The following is a 19,107-nucleotide window of genomic DNA, read 5'->3' as shown; positions in this document are numbered from 1 at the left end:
AGATGTAAGAACCTTATACATGCAGCTGGTAAAGCTAGTCCATCTTTCACTAACTTTTGACACCATTGGAGACAAGAGATATGAATAGGAAAAATGCTTAATTCTTCAGTTAGGGCTCACAATACTTCCCTTATTATCCAGGCATGTCTGAGAGGGGCTACAAAAGTCTAAAGACAGTATCCCCTTGAAGTATTAGGGCCACTACACAGGTCAAGTCCTACAGTGCACTCAAATCATTGCCCTGTCCTTCATTTCCAGACTCAATAGGCATGTCTGCACAGCAACAACAAAAATCTGCGGCTGGCCATGCCAGCCGTCTTGGGCTCGGACTGTTTCATTGCCATCTAGACTGCTGGGCTCAGACTGGACCCCAAGCTCCGGGACCCTACAGGTGGGGGCAGGGCTCTTTACTGTGTAGACATACCCAATGAGAACTCTCTGCAATATATCAGATTTTTACTGGCCAAGAAGTGGGGTAACTGTGATCTACCATGGCAGAGCAAATGAGACAGTACAGCTAGCACTTTTATGTTGCTGATCCCAACCAGTGAACAACATAATGTTTATGTGCAGTACAATGGCAATATCCACGATATTTCTAACAGATGAAAACAGGATGCACTGTGAAAAGCCTCTGCTTCATAAAGAATTAACTTCTCATATTTAAACTTCATTACATGAGATGTTTAGTGTTTTTACAAACTCTGTTTTTTCACATCATGTTACATTTCAAAAATATGTGGATGAGCAGAAGCCAGTTTGAAAGTGGAGAGAGAGAATAATTTTTATGCTTAAGATATGTGATATGTACAAATCCTATGAAACTGTTGTACTATATCTACTCAAAAGCTATTCTCTATTCCCTTACATGAAGCTAGGAAGATGAGCAGAAAACAAGGGACAAAAGCTAGTTACCTCATCAGAAGATTCAGTCATCTTGAGAGGGATGAGAAGAGAACCAGTGATGAAAGATAGAAACAAACGCAAGTCAGATAACTTATAAAGGTTAGACAGAGATTTTAAGATTGTTTTAAAGACAGCATACACTGAAGTCAGGAGAGCTGTTGTGACAAACATGTATTTTGAGAACACAGCAGATATAACACACATTGTTACACAATTTATGCACAGGAGTCCAGGGTCAAAACTTAGTAAATAATAAGTCTGTCAATCAGGTTCTATTTACCCAACAAGTCGCTGCTGAAATAATTTTTGGAAATGAAACTTGCTATTTAATAGCAAGCTACATTTTTGTCCCATCAATAAGAACGTTTCAACTAGTAATGCCCCCATAGGGAGATAGAGCTGGAAGATAGCTTGATTATTTCTGCCTGAAAGAAGTCAAAGCCTGAAATTTATGTATATCTTCAGCATTAAACTTCTACAAACATTAGAAACTTCTGCTGAAGTTTTGGAACTACTGAATGCTGCACTTAATCAGAAGTCTATCAGCAAGGGGCAGAGCATAGAATATTACAGCATATATGTATGCTTTGTAGCCATATTGCATTTTGCAACATTATATATAGGTGGGCCTTTCTCAAAGAAAAAAACTGTAAATAGAACAAAGAAGCCTTTGATTAAAAGTTGGGGGGGAGGGGGGAAAACCACAGGATGGGGTAGTGTTACATTTGTTGTATCTGCAGCAGAATTCAGCTGCATAGGGAAAATTAGATACAACGAAGTTAAAATCCTTTTAGCAAATCTCAGCCTGTTAAAGTAGAGATTTATTTTCATCAGTTAAATTAGTAAAAGCCCATTTCTATAATCCCAGTTCACTGGATAAGAAATCTTTCAATAACATATTTGAGAACAAGAACAGAACATCTGTTACACCACTCTGACTTGGGGGAAAAAAGTTAAAATTGCCACAGCTGACAAGATCAGTATGTGGCTGGCAACATAAGAGTTGCTGAATGCTTGGTAGTATTGCTAAAGAAGAATCAAAACAAACCCTTATTCTTAAGAACACTGAACAACAGGAAGAGACAGCTTTACCTTTGAGAATTCCAGGATTGCACCTGTGAATACAACCTGCTTCTAACTAGAGTTACTCCTACTGAATACGAATACTATTGTCCAATATGTACCACTGCATTTTAAAAAATTGGGAGAAGTTTAGAAGGAACTTTAGTGTGAGAAGATTAGTAGGAAGTTTAGTATCTGTTTGACATTAAATTAGTTTATGCCCAACAAGGAAACAACTGGCAAACTGGAAAAGGTTTGATACAAAGAGGCCAGTAGGGCTATCCAGGTGGTAAACACTGCAGTCAGTAAAAATCCTGAAAATGAAAAAAATATAAAGTAGAAACAAGGCTATGGATATCAACGTGCAATTGCACCTTTCAGCACACTTCAAATATAATTGGTCAAGAGTCAGAAGCAAGTTTACTAGTCTCAATACAAATATTTAATGTCCTTTTATAGTTTAAAAAGAAGTGACACCCTTGATTGCAATGATGCACAATTTCAACATTAATGAAATAGCAAAATTCTATATGCTCTTGAATTTTGTGAAAGTGTTCTGCCAAAAGAACTCACTATCGCTAGGGCACAGTTGTAACAATGCAACAGCCACAACTGTCTTCAGAATACTGAATAAGATCAAGTTTCGCTCATCATATTTTAAAAACCATTACCATGTTAGCAAAAGAAGGGGAGCAACTGGAATTAATTAGAACTGAATGGTTCCTCCCCACCCCGGGGGGGTTGAGGGGGGAAGAGAGAGAGAGACTGAGGAGGTGGAAAAAGGAATGGGCTAAATTACTGAGTATTCTCTCTTCTTGTAAATCACAAGGGCAAGACCAAATAGTCAAAGATACCAAGCTAGATTTTTTGAACTTTTGTTTTTTGGGCCCACATATTGCAGAGCATATTATTGCAGGCTCAAAGTGCAAGTCTACTCTGAAAGTTACTACTTAAAAATAGTAGCAGTGTACCTATCAGGTCTGCTCCCTGTATATACTGAGTCATATCCACTTCTTTTATTGACAAAAATACATTTGTACCGCTTTTTTTCTGTTAAGCCCTGCAAAGCCAACACAGCTACAGAAGAGAGAGTGGGGCTCTTCATTCTTTTGCATCATCAACATAACTGTTTACTAAGCAAAATCTCAATCAGAAATACTTGTGCCAATCCACTGAGGCAACAGAACTGCAGAAAAGTCACAAAGAGCAGATTTTGGCCTGCAAAACCGTTATTACCAGTGATAAAGTAAAAAAAACATTTTAACTCAGAACCCAGAAGAGTTTTCAGGGCTGGAAGTAAAAAATCTTTATTTATAAACTGAGCACATTTGATCAGGAAAGCTAGATACAAATGCAGAATCACACAATGGCATTGTTAGTCATATTTAAAAGTGATCTTCACTTTAAGATCACTTAGATGGCTGTCTACCTAGCCGCATTCACAGTCTTATAATATCCCATGGCTTTTGTTCTCCTTTCTTCATGTAGTTAAAGTTCTACTATTGCCAAAATTGTTTTCATTCGAAGAAGGAAAAAAAAAAAAAAAAAACCTCATGCCTATTTATAGATAGAAGAAATCAGCATCACATGGAAAGTTGTTGCCTCATACTGTCTAACTGAAAGGTATCAGCGAATCAATTGAAAATTCTATCTTACCCTCTGCGCATTCACAAATAACTTGTGGATGATACTACCAGCAGGTCCTCTTCCTGCACCAATGACTGATACTTCTGGCTGCTCCAGAAGACAATTTACAAACCTGGAAGCACAAAATAATGAAAGGAAGGAAAAGGTGAGCATCCAAGTTCTTAACTGTATCAGTTCTTAATTATTTTCACATGACATCTTCAAAACTCTTTCCTGTAAGAACTACAAAAACTCCCCATCTAACTTGAGTGTAAAAACAGTTCCAGCACTAAGAGCACTACTAGGAAGACATACGTTCAAAATTAAATCTGAACACCCAGTTTAGAAACTTACTATTTTTCCAGTATTACACATGACATTACATTACCAGGATTTTTTTCAAAGTCTTAACTCTTGGATCCCTCATCTGTGGTATACACATCTGTCCCTCTACTTCTTTCACTCCATCCCAACAGGGACTGCAACTCTTATCTCCACTCCTAATCCCTCCCCCAGGGCTGGAAAAGGCAACCCAGCCTATGTTTACTCACCTCCTGTACTGCTGACTCAGCTTCTAGCTGCCTCATATTAGAACAGTTTATTGGCTCTTAACCACCCCCTGACCAATGTGTCCAATCTTCCCCCTGAAGGCTCCCAATTTCAGGGAGGAATCAAGAATCTGCAGTTGGGGGAAGTGAGCACATTAAGAACACATGACGGAAATTAGGAGAATTTCTAGCAGGGAGCGGTGATCCTAGTCAGGAATGGCTCCTCCAAAGAGTCCCAGCACCAAGAGTGAAGGAACCCCTCTCATCCTAGCACACCAACCACCTTAGCCCTAAGAATTTAGCCTATTCCAATATTCAACTTTTTAACATTCACATGTTTAGCCAGACTAAGGAATAGTCAGTCACACTGTGGTGGTGAACAGAAAAAAAATCTTTGGCTAACTGGCTCCTATTCACTAGTTTTCTTGAAGTACCCCAATACAGCACTTTATGTTACTAAGGAGAATAATGGGAAAAATGGTTCTTTTGGATATTTCATTCTACATCATGCACAGGACAGTAATAAATAAAATAAAATAAAATACATGGTTCTTATATAACATTTCTCATCCGTAGGTCCCAAACAACATAGGGAGTTCAACTTGTGCACTTTCACACGCACAGAACAGGCAACAGACACACTAGATACTCTTATCACATTTACATAAAAGGTCAACTGCATTAAATTAAGGCCACATAGCACAATGTTTTCGAAGAGATGGATAGATTACATTACATTGCATTTGGCATCCACAATACGTAGGACAGGAACCCTCTAGAAATGTTTCCAACTATGAAGAGTTATAAACGTCATTCTTTGAAGTGTCTGTCTCGTGTGTTGTGGCTTCTTGGCAATCTGCATTATTATTACTCCCCATCAGCAATTGTCTAAGCTGTCCCAAGTCAATGGTAAATGGGACAAAATACATGGTTTTACAAAAGGTAGATCGTGCCAAACCAACCTGATCTCCTTCTTTGAGAAAGTAACAGATTTTTTTAGACAAAGGAAACGCAGTGGATCTAATTTACCTAGATTTCAGTAAGGTGTTTGATACCATGCCACATGGGGATTTATTAGTTAAATTGGGTAAGATGGGGATCAATAGGAAAACTGAAAGGTGGATAAGGAACTGGTTAAAGGGGAGAATACATGCGGATGATACAAAGCTGGGAGGTATTGCCAATTTAGAGAAGAAGGACAGGGATATCCTACAGGAGGATCTGGATGACCTTGTAAACTGGAGTAATAGTACTAGGATGAAATTTAATAGTGAGAAGTGTAAGGTCATGCATTTAGGGATTAATAACAATAATTTTAGTTATAAGCTGGGGCTGCATCAATTAGAACAGAGGAGGAGAAAGACTTTGGAGTATTGGTTGATCATAGGATGACTATGAGCTGCCAACGTGATATGGCCATGAAAAAAGCTAATGCGGTCTTGGGATGCATCAGGAGAGGTATTTCCAGTAGGGATAAGAAGGTTTTAGTACCGTTATACAAGGCACTGGTGAGACCTCACCTGGAATACTATGTGCAGTTCTCGTCTCCCCTGTTTAAGAAGGATGAATTCAAACTGGAACAGGTACAGAGAAGGGCTACTAGGATGATCCGAGGAATGGAAAACTTGTCTTATGAAAGGAGACTCAAGGAGCTTGGCTTGTTTAGCCTAACTAAAAGAAGGTTGAGGGGAGATATGATTGCTCTCTATAAATATATCAGAGGGATAAATACCGGAGAGGGAGAGGAATTATTTAAGCTCAGTACCAGTGTGGACACAAGAACAAATGGATATAAACTGTCGACGAGGAAATTTAGACAAGAAATTAGACAAAGGTTTCTAACCATCAGAGGAGTGAAGTTTTGGAATAGCCTTCCAAGGGAAGCAGTGGGGGCAAAAGATCTATCTGGCTTTAAGATTAAACTCGATAAGTTTATGGAGGAGATGGGATGATGGAATAACATGGTTTTGGTAATTAAATATTCATGGTAAATAGGCCCAATGGCCTGTGATGGGATATTAGACGGGGTGGGATCTGAGTTACCCAGAAAAGAATTTTCTGTAGTATCTGGCTGATGAATCTTGCCCATATGCTCAGGGTTTAGCTGATCGCCATATTTGGGGTCGGGAAGGAATTTTACTGCAGGGAAGATTGGAAGAGGCCCTGGAGGTTTTTCGCCTTCCTCTGTAGCATGGAGCACGGGTCACTTGCTGGAGGATTCTCTGCTCCTCGAAGTCTTTAAACCACGATTTGAGGACTTCAGTAACACAGACATAGGTGAGAGGTTTTTTGCAGGAGTGGTGGGTGAAATTCTGTGGCCTGCGTTGTGCAGGAGGTCAGACTAGATGATCATAATGGTCCCTTCTGACCTAAGTATCGATGAATCTATGAAGCTGTGGAACCTAGAAAAATATGGGGAGAAGCACCAAAGAGAGTAAACTAATAAAGTATCAGTCACCTTTCCAGATCTTCTTTTTCCTCCTCCTGGTCACATTTCTCTATCCCAAATTTTGCTTTCAGTGACCTTGCCCTGGCAATGATAGCTTCTGCACTCATAATTTGAGCAATTATTTCCTGTATAAGGGTGATTTTTTTTTTTTGAACAGGGGAAGGAGAAGAAAAAAAAATCAGCACTTTAAACACAAACTATAGACAGTACTGAGATCTGCAAAGTTTTTATCCCTGGCTAACATGACAGGCTTACTTCCAATTTTTTGTCCTCTGGGTTTGGAAATCTTAGAACTTTACTGGAATGAGATATTATCTGCTTAATAATCTTCTTAACTGAAGCGATATCTTCCAGCGTTTCTAAAAGACAACACAACTTTAGTCATAGTATCATCACTGCTCTTAAAAACATTTTAATTGCTTATTATATGTTATTTACCTTCTTCCTTTACCTTTAGTACAGCTGCATGGATGACACAAGGCAAAAGATGCCTTGCAAGGTCAGATGGTTTCTGAACTGCAAGATAGTGAAGCACCTATGGTATGTCACAAAATTAATACATTAATGACAAAATTCATTTAACAAAAATAAGATTAACTATGACTGATGAGCACCAATCCTTAAATTGCAAAAATGGAACATTAAGCTGCACTTCACCCACTACAACATTAATGAGATAGATACAAAAAGAAAAGGAGGACTTGTGGCACCTTAGAGACTAAACTGCAGCAGGCTTTATCTGCACCAGCAGTTTCCACGATATGCATCTGAGGAAGTGAGCTGTAGCTCACGAAAGCTTATGCTCTAATAAATCGGTTAGTCTCTAAGGTGCCACAAGTCCTCCTTTTCTTTTTGCGAATACAGACTAACACGGCTGCTATTCTGAAACCTGAGATAGATACAAGAATCATTAGCCTCAAAAGTATGCTGTGATGTTAGTCCTCATGATGAAAGCTCTATAACAAAGCTCCAGAAAATATTCTGCAGGGAGATGGGACTTAAGTCTTTCTCATCTGTAATTTGTGATTCTAATTCCACTACAACAGTAAGTAAAGAAACTGCAAATAATGAAAGTTTCAAGAAATTAGAACACTGAATGTAATCAAAATCTTCATTTCATTTATTAGAAATGCAAATAAGTCCCTAAGTAACACAACTTACCAAGTTACAGTTGGACAGGTTTTCAAAAGGCAACTGCATTATTTATTCAAATTTCAGGAAGTTGTTCTAAGAACAGTTATACTGGCAAAAAAGCAGTCCAGTTACAAGTTACTGGTTAAATCTTTCATAATAGACCATTACATGTTTACTAGGAATCACAGAACAGACTACCACAACACAGAGCTTTTTACCTTCTCGGCCTCTCTAGTGTCATCAAACAGTCGCCTCTGCCTCCGGGCTGGAACTGGCTTTGCTGTTTCCCACGCCTCTACCCACATGTTGCTGGGAATCTTCATTCGGGCACTCAGTTCACCCTTAAGTACTCTATTCCCCTCTTCATCAACCACTTCCTCTTCAATGTAATCTCGAGGTGAGTACCACCTCACAAAATCTTCCAGGCAACAGCCAGGGTTAGCTGCCTAGAATGGAAGAAAAAAAATAAGATAAAATATATTTATTAAATTTTTAATAGAGTTTCTCTATAGACCATCTGGTTAACAGGGAAATGTGGATTCATGGACTGAGCTAAGGGCTAGGAGCCAGGAATTCCTGAGTTCTAATCACAAACCACCAACTCACTGTGTCAGCACTAGAAAAGGGGCACTAGAAAAGCACCGAACATTCACATTATTAAATGGTATACAGCAATGGAAAGATAACGCAATAAAAAAATGCATCCTCTTATACAAATCAGTACAGGTTTACCAGTTATTTCAAGCAAGCTCAAAATTAGGCGTTTGCCTTGTCAATGATGCAAAAGAGGTTTAACACATGCGATTCCAATTAGCATGAGAAAAGGAGATTTATAACAAATTGTTGTGACTTTGTAAGAAAACTGGAGATGGAAAATAAAAATCACACTGTCATCACTCAGTGCCTGAAAAAGTCATAGGCTGCACTAAAATACTTTCTAAACTGAGCTTTATACTGGTTACTGAAGCAGGTGGCAAACACTTGTTTTAATGCCAATAAAAGTGCTGATGCCTGCTTGCCAACCAACTTCATTTTTTGTACCAAATCATTAAATGGGAGTAGCCTATTAACTTTTATGTTACAAATCAAACGGTCCCAGTAAGTTAAAAAGCCTCATTTAACAATGGCACAATTGGTTTCTGCTCCTATATTGTCACCAGAAGGCTGAAACTGAAGAAGGCATGGTTGTCCACACAGTAAAATTTGCCAAACTGAATGTTCCCCACCTTCCTTTAAGTCATATTTTACATTGCTACTTTAGGTTTTCAAAAACAGCTTGTGCTAGAAAAGTTACTATGAAGTGTTGCATCTCTAAGTAGTGTGGTACACATACCTACTTTGAGGGTTTTTGTTTTTTTAAACAGATTTTAAATTTAAGCTTTAGAAGAATTATAAACAGAGAATTTTTAAATGTACCCTGAAATTTTCATTTAGGAAAATAGCAAGGTTTAAAACAGATAGCAAGGGAAGAAAACAGCTGTCAGGAGATCCTTCAAAATTATTCATCTTGACCAATTATCCCAGCTTGCTCATGTCAAAATAGCCCCAGAGAACTCTGCAAGCAGCATATACCTTAAAAGACTCCATATCTGAGAGTAAGCAAGCACTCTGCATGCGTGCCCGAAGGTGAGCTCCTTCTGCTGATGTTCCCAGTTTAGCCAATACTTCAGACTGTTCTTCCAGCAGATCTTCTGTCATGGGTGCTGGTTCCTGTAATGTTGAAAAAGACAAAGGGCTAGATTCACAAAAGGACTTAGGCTGTGTCTACAATTGCAATGATGTTGCAGCTGTACAACTGGAGTGCTTCAGTGCAGACCCTTATTACAGTGACGGGAGAGGTTCTCCTGTAACTGAGGTAATTCACCTCCCTGAGGGCAAGGAGCTAGGTCACCGGAAGTATTCTTTCACCGACTTAAGCACTGTGTACACCAGGGGTTAGGTCGGCTTCACCACGTCTCTCAGGGGTGTGGATTTTTCATACTCCTGAGAGATGCAGCTATGCCAATGTAACTTTTCAGTGTATATCAGCTGATTCACGAAAGAAATGGTTACTCATCCTGTGCAGTAACTGTAGTTCCTCAAGATGTGTGTCCCTATGAGTGCTCCACTCTTAATGTGCATGCACCCCATGCACACTTGATCAGAGATTTTCATTAACAGTGTCCATTTGGCCTGCACATGTGCCATTGATATCCTTGTACCCCACACCAAGGCTATACCAGGCTGTGTGGGTGACCCACCCTCTCAGTTCCTTCTGCACTGCCGTGTCTCAGGAGAAACTCCAATGCAGAATGTTAAATTTACACTTTTACCATAGAACATTTGCGCTTCTGACACTAGTACATATTGTGAGTCGGTGCTCTGAGTATAGTTCCCCCACACACTTCAGTTGAAAAGCAGCTGGCAATCTAGAACAGCGTTTTTCAAACTTCGGGTCACAAGCCAGTACTGGGTCACGGCATGTCAGGCACTGGGTCACTCTGGTCAGCACCACTGACCAGGATGTTAAAAGTCCCGTCGGCGGTGCTATCCAGCTAAGGCAGGCTAGTGCCTACCAGTTTCAACACTGTGCTGCACCCCGGAAGTGGCCAGCTGCGGATCCGGCTTCTAGGCAGGGGGACCACAGAGCTCTGCGCGGTATCCCCGCCCCGAGTACCGGCTCCGTACTCCCGGCCAATGGGAACTGGAGATGGGGGCGGTGCCTGCGGGCGAGAGTTAGACGAAGCCAGTTGTGCACCTCCACCCAGGAGTCGGACTTGTTGCTGGCTGCTTCCAGGGCGCCACGTGGGCGGTGGTGCCAGGACAAGTGAGAAGCCTGCCTCTGCACCCCAGCTGCGCTGCCGACCAGGAGCCACTGGAGGCAAGTCCGCACCTCAATCCCCTGCCCCAGCCCTGAGCCCCCACAAACCCGGAACCCCTTCCTGTACCCCAAACCTCTCATCCCCAGCTCCGTTGGGTCATGGACATCAGTTTTCTTCAATTGGGTCCCCAGAAAAAAGTTTGAAAACCAGTGATCTATAAGATGCCCATGGAACAATAGGACTGAGAAACCTGCATCATGTGATGCTGTACATGCCCCTTTAGGCATTACAAACCCTTCCCAAAGCATCCTGCGGCCAGTTGTACGGTGGGATACCTACTACAGTGCACTGCTCTCTGTGTCATTGGAAGAGCTACTAGTGTGGACATGCAATGGCAGTTTTAATTAAAGCGCTTTAATAAAAGTGGTGTAACTTTTGGTGAAAAAACTTGCAAGTGTAGATATAGCCTCAGTCTCCCCACCCACCTACTGGCTCCCAGTCTCCTTGGCCAGCCAATCCTAGTCTCATCTCTATCCCATTTCACAGTCCCAATTTTCCTCTCCTTACCCCTGCCAGACTTCACACTCAGTAACTTCTCCACCTCCTTGTCCCAATCTACTTCCCCCACAGGTCTGCCTCTTGTCCCTTCTGCACTGAAATCAGTCCATTTCCTTCCCCACATTGCCTGGAGCAGAACAACATTGAGACCACAGGGAAGACAGGCTCCCTCCTCTCAGTTCAGATACTTGGACCCGGACCTAGCACATTCCACAGCTCAGAGCTGCAATTGCAAGGAAAATCCTGCTTAGTCCCAGGCTAGATTATGCCCAGTGTGGACAGAGTCTTTAGGGAATTTAGCTACTAAAATCTGTGTGTCTCTACAGAGCATATGCAAATTGTGATTCTTTCAAAGGCCTGTAAATTGGCCAAATTTGGTCAGATTGTCTTTGCGACAGCAAGAGGCACATTCCTGACACAAAGTCTACCCCCTGCCAAATTTCAAGTCTCTGCTCCAAAGCATGGTGGTGCTAGAGCTGTTCAAAGAGAAATGTTGCCAGAATTTTTTTAACATGGCCAAAATAACGTATTTTCCTAGCTTTGTTCTTGGAAACAGCTGAACCATCTTGGCTGAAGTTTTCCAATAAATTCAGCATGGAGCAGAAACCCAGCATGTAAAATTTTACCTCTAATGGTTAAAGTTTGCAAAAGTTTTAAGCAACTGAAAACAGGGTCTTATAATGGGAAGTGCTACCAAACCTACCAATAAATGGTTATAAAAGCAAGTTGATAAAAATCACACTGCTAAGCGACTACTTTCTAACCTGTGTTACTGGAATGTAGAGAGGTTCTCCGGGATGCAGCAAAGTCAGTTTTCCATGCGGATGTAGACGACCTTCTGGTTTTAAGTTTGCAGATTCTTTAATTCCTTCTTTTGTTCCTCCTTTCTTTCCATTTTCTTGTCCATTTCCTTTCAGTTCTTCTGTGTCACTAAGGCATTCAAAAAATTCTTCTTCACTGTCACTCCATGATTCCCAAGATTTCCCAGCCTCTCCTCTTTCCTTTCCAGTCTCCTTTTGATAATCTCCACCTGAACAGTCTACTGCTTTCCCAGTATCACCAGGAGAACCAGGGGAACAATCAGATGTATATGGTTTTTTCCCTTCATCCCTTGCTTGCTTTCTTTCGATGCAACAGTTTAACATCTAGAAAGATAAAAACATTAACAACTAATTTCTAATGCATTAGTAACTGTTCACTAATATACTTACATAATGGCAGCAATGCCATTATACCATAGAGAGGAACTTATTAAAAACAGCATTAAAAGGCTCTCAGTTCTAAACGACAGCAGTATAATTAATATGGAAGAATTTGCACTGATGCAGAGATTTTATCAGCTGTTAGGAGAGGTGACAATTACCACAAGCTACACTGAAATTGGAAAACTAACAGTGTTTGGAAAACCACATGGTAATGATCATCAGAGTTAACACTATCCACATAGTGACTCTAGACTATATTGACTAAAATGTTTTATTGTTCTTGATTATTCCTATGAGAAAAGAAAAATTAAGAAACAGATCATTCTTAATTTGTGATATTTACCTGAAGTTTCTGATGCAGTAGACAGCATCTCAGATCTGGAGGCCCATTAGCTAACCTGCAAAATGTTAAATTTACACTTTTATCACAGAACATTTGCACTTCTGACACCAGTACATATTGTGAGTTGCTGTTCTGGGTACAGTTCCCAAAAGACAAACATTCACATCATTGCAACTACTCTGTTAGGCTATGGTTTCAGCAGACAGGCCAAGGACTGAACAGGGCATAGAAAATGAACTACTCCTGTCACCTCTACAGGTTGTTCCTTCAGATCAAGGATGAAGCTAATTGGGAGACTGGCCCAGGAATGCTTGGACTGTCTCTGCTCATGCTCTACCCATTCTGGGATTAAAAGGATATCAGTTTTAGTGCTACCAATCCAGTAACTTTTACAAGAAGTAGACAGACTTTAATAATAATTTTAAAAGGCAAAATTATAATGGAAGGGTAACTAAAAAGTCCCATTTTACTCACTGATGCCACCTTTCACAAAAAAGGATGACTACACCAAATAAACAACCAGGCCAGGTCTTTTGAAAATGTATTTTATTTTTGTTATTTGTTAATATGTAGGAGCTCCATACTGATCACCTCTCTTTCAGCTTGCAGGCCAAAGTCCTGCTAAGACAGACATAGGGCAGAGGCTTCAGCAACTGCTCAAAAGAGTAACTCAGGCCTGGTCTACACTGGGGGGGGGGGGGGGGGGAATCGATCTAAATTACACAACTTCAGCTATGTTAATAACATAGCTGAAGTCAATGTACTTAGATCTACTTACTGCGATGTCTTCACTGCGGTAAGTCGATGGCTGACACTCTCCCGTCAACTCTGCCTGCGCCTCTCGCCCTGGTGGAGTACCGGAGTCGACGGGAGAGTGCTCAGTGGTCGATTTAGTTAGACGCGCTAAATCAATCCCCCTGCTGGATTAATCGCTGCCTGTCAATCCAGCGGGTAATGTAGACAAGTCCTAAGTGCCCAAAAGGGGAGATGGGGATGAACACCTCTGCCAACAACCCAGGAATCTGGAGCAGATGCCCCCCATTCTACCATTTTTTCTGCTGAGAAAAGAGTAAGGGGTGTTTTACCCTTACTTTCCCAGATACCTTGGTTTTAATGTAGAGATTGGAAGTGGGGGCCAAGAAATGTTGGCACAAATATTCCTTTCTAAATTCTCCTTAAGTTCTCTAGCTTTGTGGAGCTAGGGAAGGCAGCAGATGCTCCTTCCCACTCCTTATGCTTTTTTCCCTCATGGGAGAGAAGAGGAAGAGAAGCAGGGAGTACTAATTCAAATAATATACATCTAAAATCACTTTAGCAAGTCTGAAAATCCAAGTATATTTTAAAGTCGTAACAAGTTATCCTATCGGTCACAACCTATGGACATTTTCAGTCAAATTCCAATGGAACTCTTACCCTGGAATTAGGTAATTTTTCTCCCATCTGCGGCGCATTTCCACTACAAATTCTTGCCAGAGGTGTGCTACTCCTTTTACCCCTCCATGGTAGAAGTTGATCATACAAAGACATAAAGCCAGTTTGTAGGTCAGACTATCTGAAGGAGCTGATTTGAACTGACTGTAAAGATTCTACATGAGAAAAAAATTAAAAAAAAAAAAAAAAAAATCCAGAAAATGACTTTTTCAAACTTTTGATTTCACTAAAAACACAATTATCATCTGTGAATGTCAACATGAGAGCAAAACTCAAGTCTGCAACGGTATTAGCCATCAATAAGGGACAAAGGTGAATAGAGAGTTTCTGTAGAACCTCCACTAAAAACAACTATTCTTCTAATCATTCTCTAGTGGTAATAGAACAGATAGAGTTGCAGTAGACAGAGAAAAGAAAGGGTGAGTAGCAACACCTGCTGGTCAAACAAGAACGTAGCTGGTTTTAAGGCTGTCTATTTTAAAGAACATATTTAAAAGAAACTAATGTGGACAAAAGGTATTCCATCTGGGAAACTTTTAAAGAAATATGCAACAGAAAAGAATAGCTATATACTGTAGTCAAGCTCCCTGGATTTAGCCCTTCATATAGATAAACTAACATTCTGCAAGCATCCTCTGACAAACTTTTTCCAGATATTAAGAAATCACTCTGATTTGATATATTTCTCTTATGAATTTCAATTAAACTTACATATTCTTCACTCTCTGGAGAAGGATTGTTTCTTGAAGTACTAGGCCTGGCTTCAGATCCATCTGTTAGTTTGTCAGCAGCATCAGGGAATAAGAACTTTTTGGGGGGGAAGGGGGAAAGAAATAGACCACATCAGTTTTTAGCACTTTCCCCATTTTTTCTCTGCCTATTTTTTCTTGGTATAGTTATGCTAATATGCTGTGATCAACTTCTTGAGTTGGAACAGTTTTATTCAAACAGTGAAAGTTGTTTACTCGGCCTTGATTCACTTGAAATGGATATTTTCTTAAAATGGATGAGAATATTCCACTAGAGTTATTGTGGCTTGTCAAATCTCAGACAAATCGGTATAGCTGTCAGTCAATGAAAAAAGGTAGTCTCCAGAAAAAGCAATTCTCCTTGATAGTGGGATCACTGTTTCATTACTCTAGTTATGGATAGGACAAACTCTTACAACCTAATGCCATTATGTCATAACTAATCACTCTCACAGTAAGCCAATATATTTTTAAAATTTTATAAGCCACAAACATGAAACAAAAGACCTATATACAATGTACACATGCACACAGTATGATGCATGGACAGTTTGCTTACCAACATAATAGTATTGAGGACTTCATTATTTAACGGTGAGTCATCTACACCTCTGTGCTTGCGAATTTTTTTCTTTGCACTGTGAACCATATTTGTGACAGACAATTTATGGATTGGGACTGGTGCTGGCTCTGTGAGCTTTGACAAAGCATGGGTTATATCAGCAACCTCTATAAAATAAGAAATTGTTATAAAATAAGTTCAGAGTTTTATTCCATCATCTCAGTTTATTTAGGATTTACAATTCTAACCAACCTGTTAACCTATGCTCTATAATTCTGATGCTATGTCCCATATCTGCACTTAACTGATTTTAGCCCCACAGCTGCATGGCAGAGTCAGATTACAAAGCAGCCTCCCTTGCCTCTTTTAGAGATTGAAGATAGGACTGGATTGACCGTGCTGCTAATGGCTATCACCTATTGCCTAATTCAGAACAATGATTACAGTGCCCAAGTCAACAAAAAAATTAGACAGACTGTCCTACCCTCAAAATAAGATATTAAAATAGAAGTGAGCTAGTTGTATGAGAACAAAGGAAGTGAAAAATAAATTTAAAAAGAACTCAGGAAGATGATGTAAGTGAAAACCCACTGATTATCCAAGATCAAATGGTACAACATTTGATTGATGGACAAAAGAAAGGTAAAGAGGGACTAAAGAAAAAACCACTTCCTGATAAAAAACAAAATACAAGAAAGGACTTTGGTTCCCATATCCTGTAAGCATATGTCTACACTGCTATGTAAGTCCAGGGTTCCAACTCAGGCTCAAGCCTAACTCCCCTTCCGTCTGCACACAAATCATGCTAACCCAGAGCTTGGAACCAGCATCCCACGACCCCATGCACTGGAGGGTCCAAGCGTGAGTCAAGCCACAACTCACAGTTCAAGCCCAATTGCTTTGCAGCACAGACAAAGTCCCACTGGACTCGTGTTCTAGGAGTCCACTAAAGTATCCCATAATCCCATGAGCCGACTTTCTTTGTCCTCTGGACAGTCAAGTCTGGTGCACGCTCAACTTTTCCCACACTGCATCTCAAACAAAGAACTAGAGTGACCACATTTTGGGAGGGTGCTAGGAAGTCTGGGATGTGGGTGGCTGGACTCGGGCTTGCATAATGCCGTGGCCTCTGAAATCCAGTTATTCTGCACCCTACAGCAGTCCCTAGAGGCCATTTCAGATTGTCCCAGAAATCCAGGGCAGGATTTTCTCTACCTCAATCCACATGAAGAAAAAGGCTATGAGAGTCCTCTACATCTCTTAACCCTAATGCAAGACTTAATCAACGTGCTTCCCGCAGGACAGTCAAAGGTAAATCCCAGTCTGGAGATTTGCAGGTTTCCCTGAAAGAGATTTGAGCTGCTCCCTCGCCAATCTATCTTTGCCATTCTCCATAGGCGTTTGCTGGTACACCCCTGCCTCCAGGGGGACTGTCCCCTTCTCCTTGGTGGTTCTGCTGCCAGTGGAAAAACCCTGCGTGGGGTAATTTTCATGTGAAGGGCCAGGCCCTCTTGGAGAATGCTTCCTCTCCTTCTGGATCAGTATTTAAGATTCCTTTAGCAAATGTACTGCTCTGATCTGTACTCTCTGTCATACTGGCTCAGCTCCCCAGGAGTTTCGGGTCAGGTTAATGCAAGAGCGATAGTAGCTCCGAACGAGAGTAATAGGGAGTAAAAGTCAGAGGAATACAATTAATTAAAAACATCTATTCTAAGAGAAAGCTGAAGCAGCTGAACATTCACCTGCAGCACAATCCTAGCAGGATTTGTCTGTAGGCAAATTGCATCTTCTATTCATTGTCACTGCCTAGCTGAAATCTTAATCCAGGCACAGCAGTGAGGGAAAGAACGCAAACGAAGCAGGGATTTTACCAGGGCTTCTAACCTTCTTTCACAGCCCTTAAGACTGGTTGGTGCAGAATGCTGTCAGCTAAGTGGCCAAAAATGAAATGACTGTCAAAATTAGCACTGACTTTTCGCATTACGGTTTTTAAAAAGTTAATACATTGACTTTTAGTAGCATACTATGTTACTCTTCATTTTTTTCATTTTTGATTGTACTTTTGTATCATTGTATGAAAGGTTTCAGTGATGCGGCCCTCAGGCCAATGTACTAGTCCTCATGTGGCCCTCGTGGTGATTTGAGATCCCTGGTTAGACACTGAAGCCCTAGCTCCGGGTGGGCAAACTACGGCTCACAGGCCACATCCGGCCTGCCAGCCAATTTAATCTGGCCCTCAAGGTCCCGCTGGGGAGTAGGGTCTGGGGCTTGCCCCGCTCCCGTGCTGCAGCTGGGGAGCAGGTTTGGGGCTGCTCCACGCATACATGCCATGGCTCCCAGAAGCAGTGGCATGTCTATGCGTAGAGACAGCCAGGGGGCTCCATGCACTGACCCCGCCCCCATTGCCGCCCCCGCAGTTCCCACTAGCCAGGAACTGTGGCCAATGGGAGCTGCAGGGTGGAGCCTGCAGACAGGGCAGTGCGCAGAGCCTGGAGTGGCCATGCCTCCACATAGGAGTGGGAGGGGCACATGCCGCTGCTTCCAGGAGCTGCTTGAGGTAAGCACCGCCTGGAGCCTGCATCCCTCACCCTCTCCTGTGCCCCAGCCTCCTATCCCAGCCTGGAGCATCCTCCTGCACCCCAAACACCTCATCCCCAGCCCCACGCCAGAGCCTGCAGCCTCAGCCAGAGCCCTCACCCCCTCCTACACCCCAACCCCAATTTTGTGAGCATTCATGGCCCGCCATACAATTTCCATACCCAGATGTGTCCCTCGGGCCAAAAAGTTTGCCCACCCCACCCTAGCTTAATAAACCCAGTGTTTGCTAACTCATGTTCTACTAAACCTAGGCTTACACTACAGTGTAGACTTATTCTAAGAGACAAGCTAGGTCTGGAGTATGGAAAGAAGTGTTAGCATTTGCTTGTGATATTCCCTGCCAAGAGAAGCTAAAAGTTTCCCCTAGTGCTATAAAATAATATATCTAGCTGATGTCATGAACACACAAGATAGTAGAAGATAGGAAAGTGATCCAATTAAAAAAGCAATACTTACAAATTATGACACTGAATAATTAAGAAGATTTCTACCTTTTCCATCTTCTTCAAATGTAGATCTTCCAAGAATCTCATCAGTTGATTCCTTCCGACGACAAAGTTTGAAGAATTCAGTAAGAAAGTCACCTACAAAGACAATAATTTTCTGAATATTTAGTCAGTGAAGATCCTCTAACAATAAATTAACCATAGCATAAGTCCTTTCCTACCATAGCAGGAGTCCTTGGAGGAAAGAGAAAGAAGTGGTAATTATTTCAACTTTTAATTTGAGAAACGTACCTCCTATCATCTCTAGGTCATGTTTTACACATATGTGGATCAAAACTACAAATTAAAGCTTAACAAGAGTTAATCAAGGCCAACTAGAAAGCTAACAACAACCATTTCAAGAAGAAATCCAATACCCAGTTAATCCACCTCCTCAAACTTTGTAGCATGCAAGTTCAATAAACTCTGGAGCTGTTGGCCCAACAGGGAAAATGAGTTCCAGAGTTAAGAGCCCCATATTGAGAACATCATGCCTCCATGATTTACAAATCATGGGGCTGTCACCTAGTGAGCCTCACCTGATCTCATATTTAGGGATGGACATATTTAGGAAGAAGCCATCTCTTAGGTACAGAGTCTAAGCAATATAGTGCTTTACAGAACAAAATCAGCACATGAATATTAGCCAG

At 41.2% G+C, this 19,107-nt stretch overlaps 1 protein-coding gene across 8 annotated transcripts in view; it reads right to left on the bottom strand.

The window, feature by feature from the left end:
* The window catches only part of RAB3GAP1 (RAB3 GTPase activating protein catalytic subunit 1), a 49,736-nt gene that overhangs the window by 1,766 nt on the left and 28,863 nt on the right, over positions 1 to 19,107 (bottom strand). For 5 of the 8 annotated variants that reach the window (XM_073305326.2, XM_073305328.2, XM_073305329.2 and 2 more), the window contains 13 exons: positions 18,464 to 18,556; positions 15,372 to 15,541; positions 14,775 to 14,870; positions 14,046 to 14,218; positions 12,633 to 12,687; positions 11,849 to 12,229; positions 9,298 to 9,435; positions 7,944 to 8,171; positions 7,030 to 7,126; positions 6,847 to 6,950; positions 6,601 to 6,716; positions 3,625 to 3,727; positions 916 to 936 (listed from right to left, as the gene is read on the bottom strand). In XM_073305326.2, coding sequence (XP_073161427.2) covers positions 916 to 936; positions 3,625 to 3,727; positions 6,601 to 6,716; positions 6,847 to 6,950; positions 7,030 to 7,126; positions 7,944 to 8,171; positions 9,298 to 9,435; positions 11,849 to 12,229; positions 12,633 to 12,687; positions 14,046 to 14,218; positions 14,775 to 14,870; positions 15,372 to 15,541; positions 18,464 to 18,556 — 1,775 coding nt within the window. Of the gene's footprint in view, positions 1 to 915; positions 937 to 3,624; positions 3,728 to 6,600; positions 6,717 to 6,846; positions 6,951 to 7,029; positions 7,127 to 7,943; positions 8,172 to 9,297; positions 9,436 to 11,848; positions 12,230 to 12,632; positions 12,688 to 14,045; positions 14,219 to 14,774; positions 14,871 to 15,371; positions 15,542 to 18,463; positions 18,557 to 19,107 lie in introns of those variants that run through there. The other 3 variants (XM_073305327.2, XM_073305332.2, XR_012154220.2) reach the window with 3 other exon arrangements.

This window comes from Lepidochelys kempii, chromosome 11, assembly GCF_965140285.1.
Source record: "Lepidochelys kempii isolate rLepKem1 chromosome 11, rLepKem1.hap1, whole genome shotgun sequence".
Lineage (NCBI taxonomy): Eukaryota > Metazoa > Chordata > Testudines > Cheloniidae > Lepidochelys > Lepidochelys kempii.
This window is presented reverse-complemented; position numbering and strand designations above follow the sequence as displayed.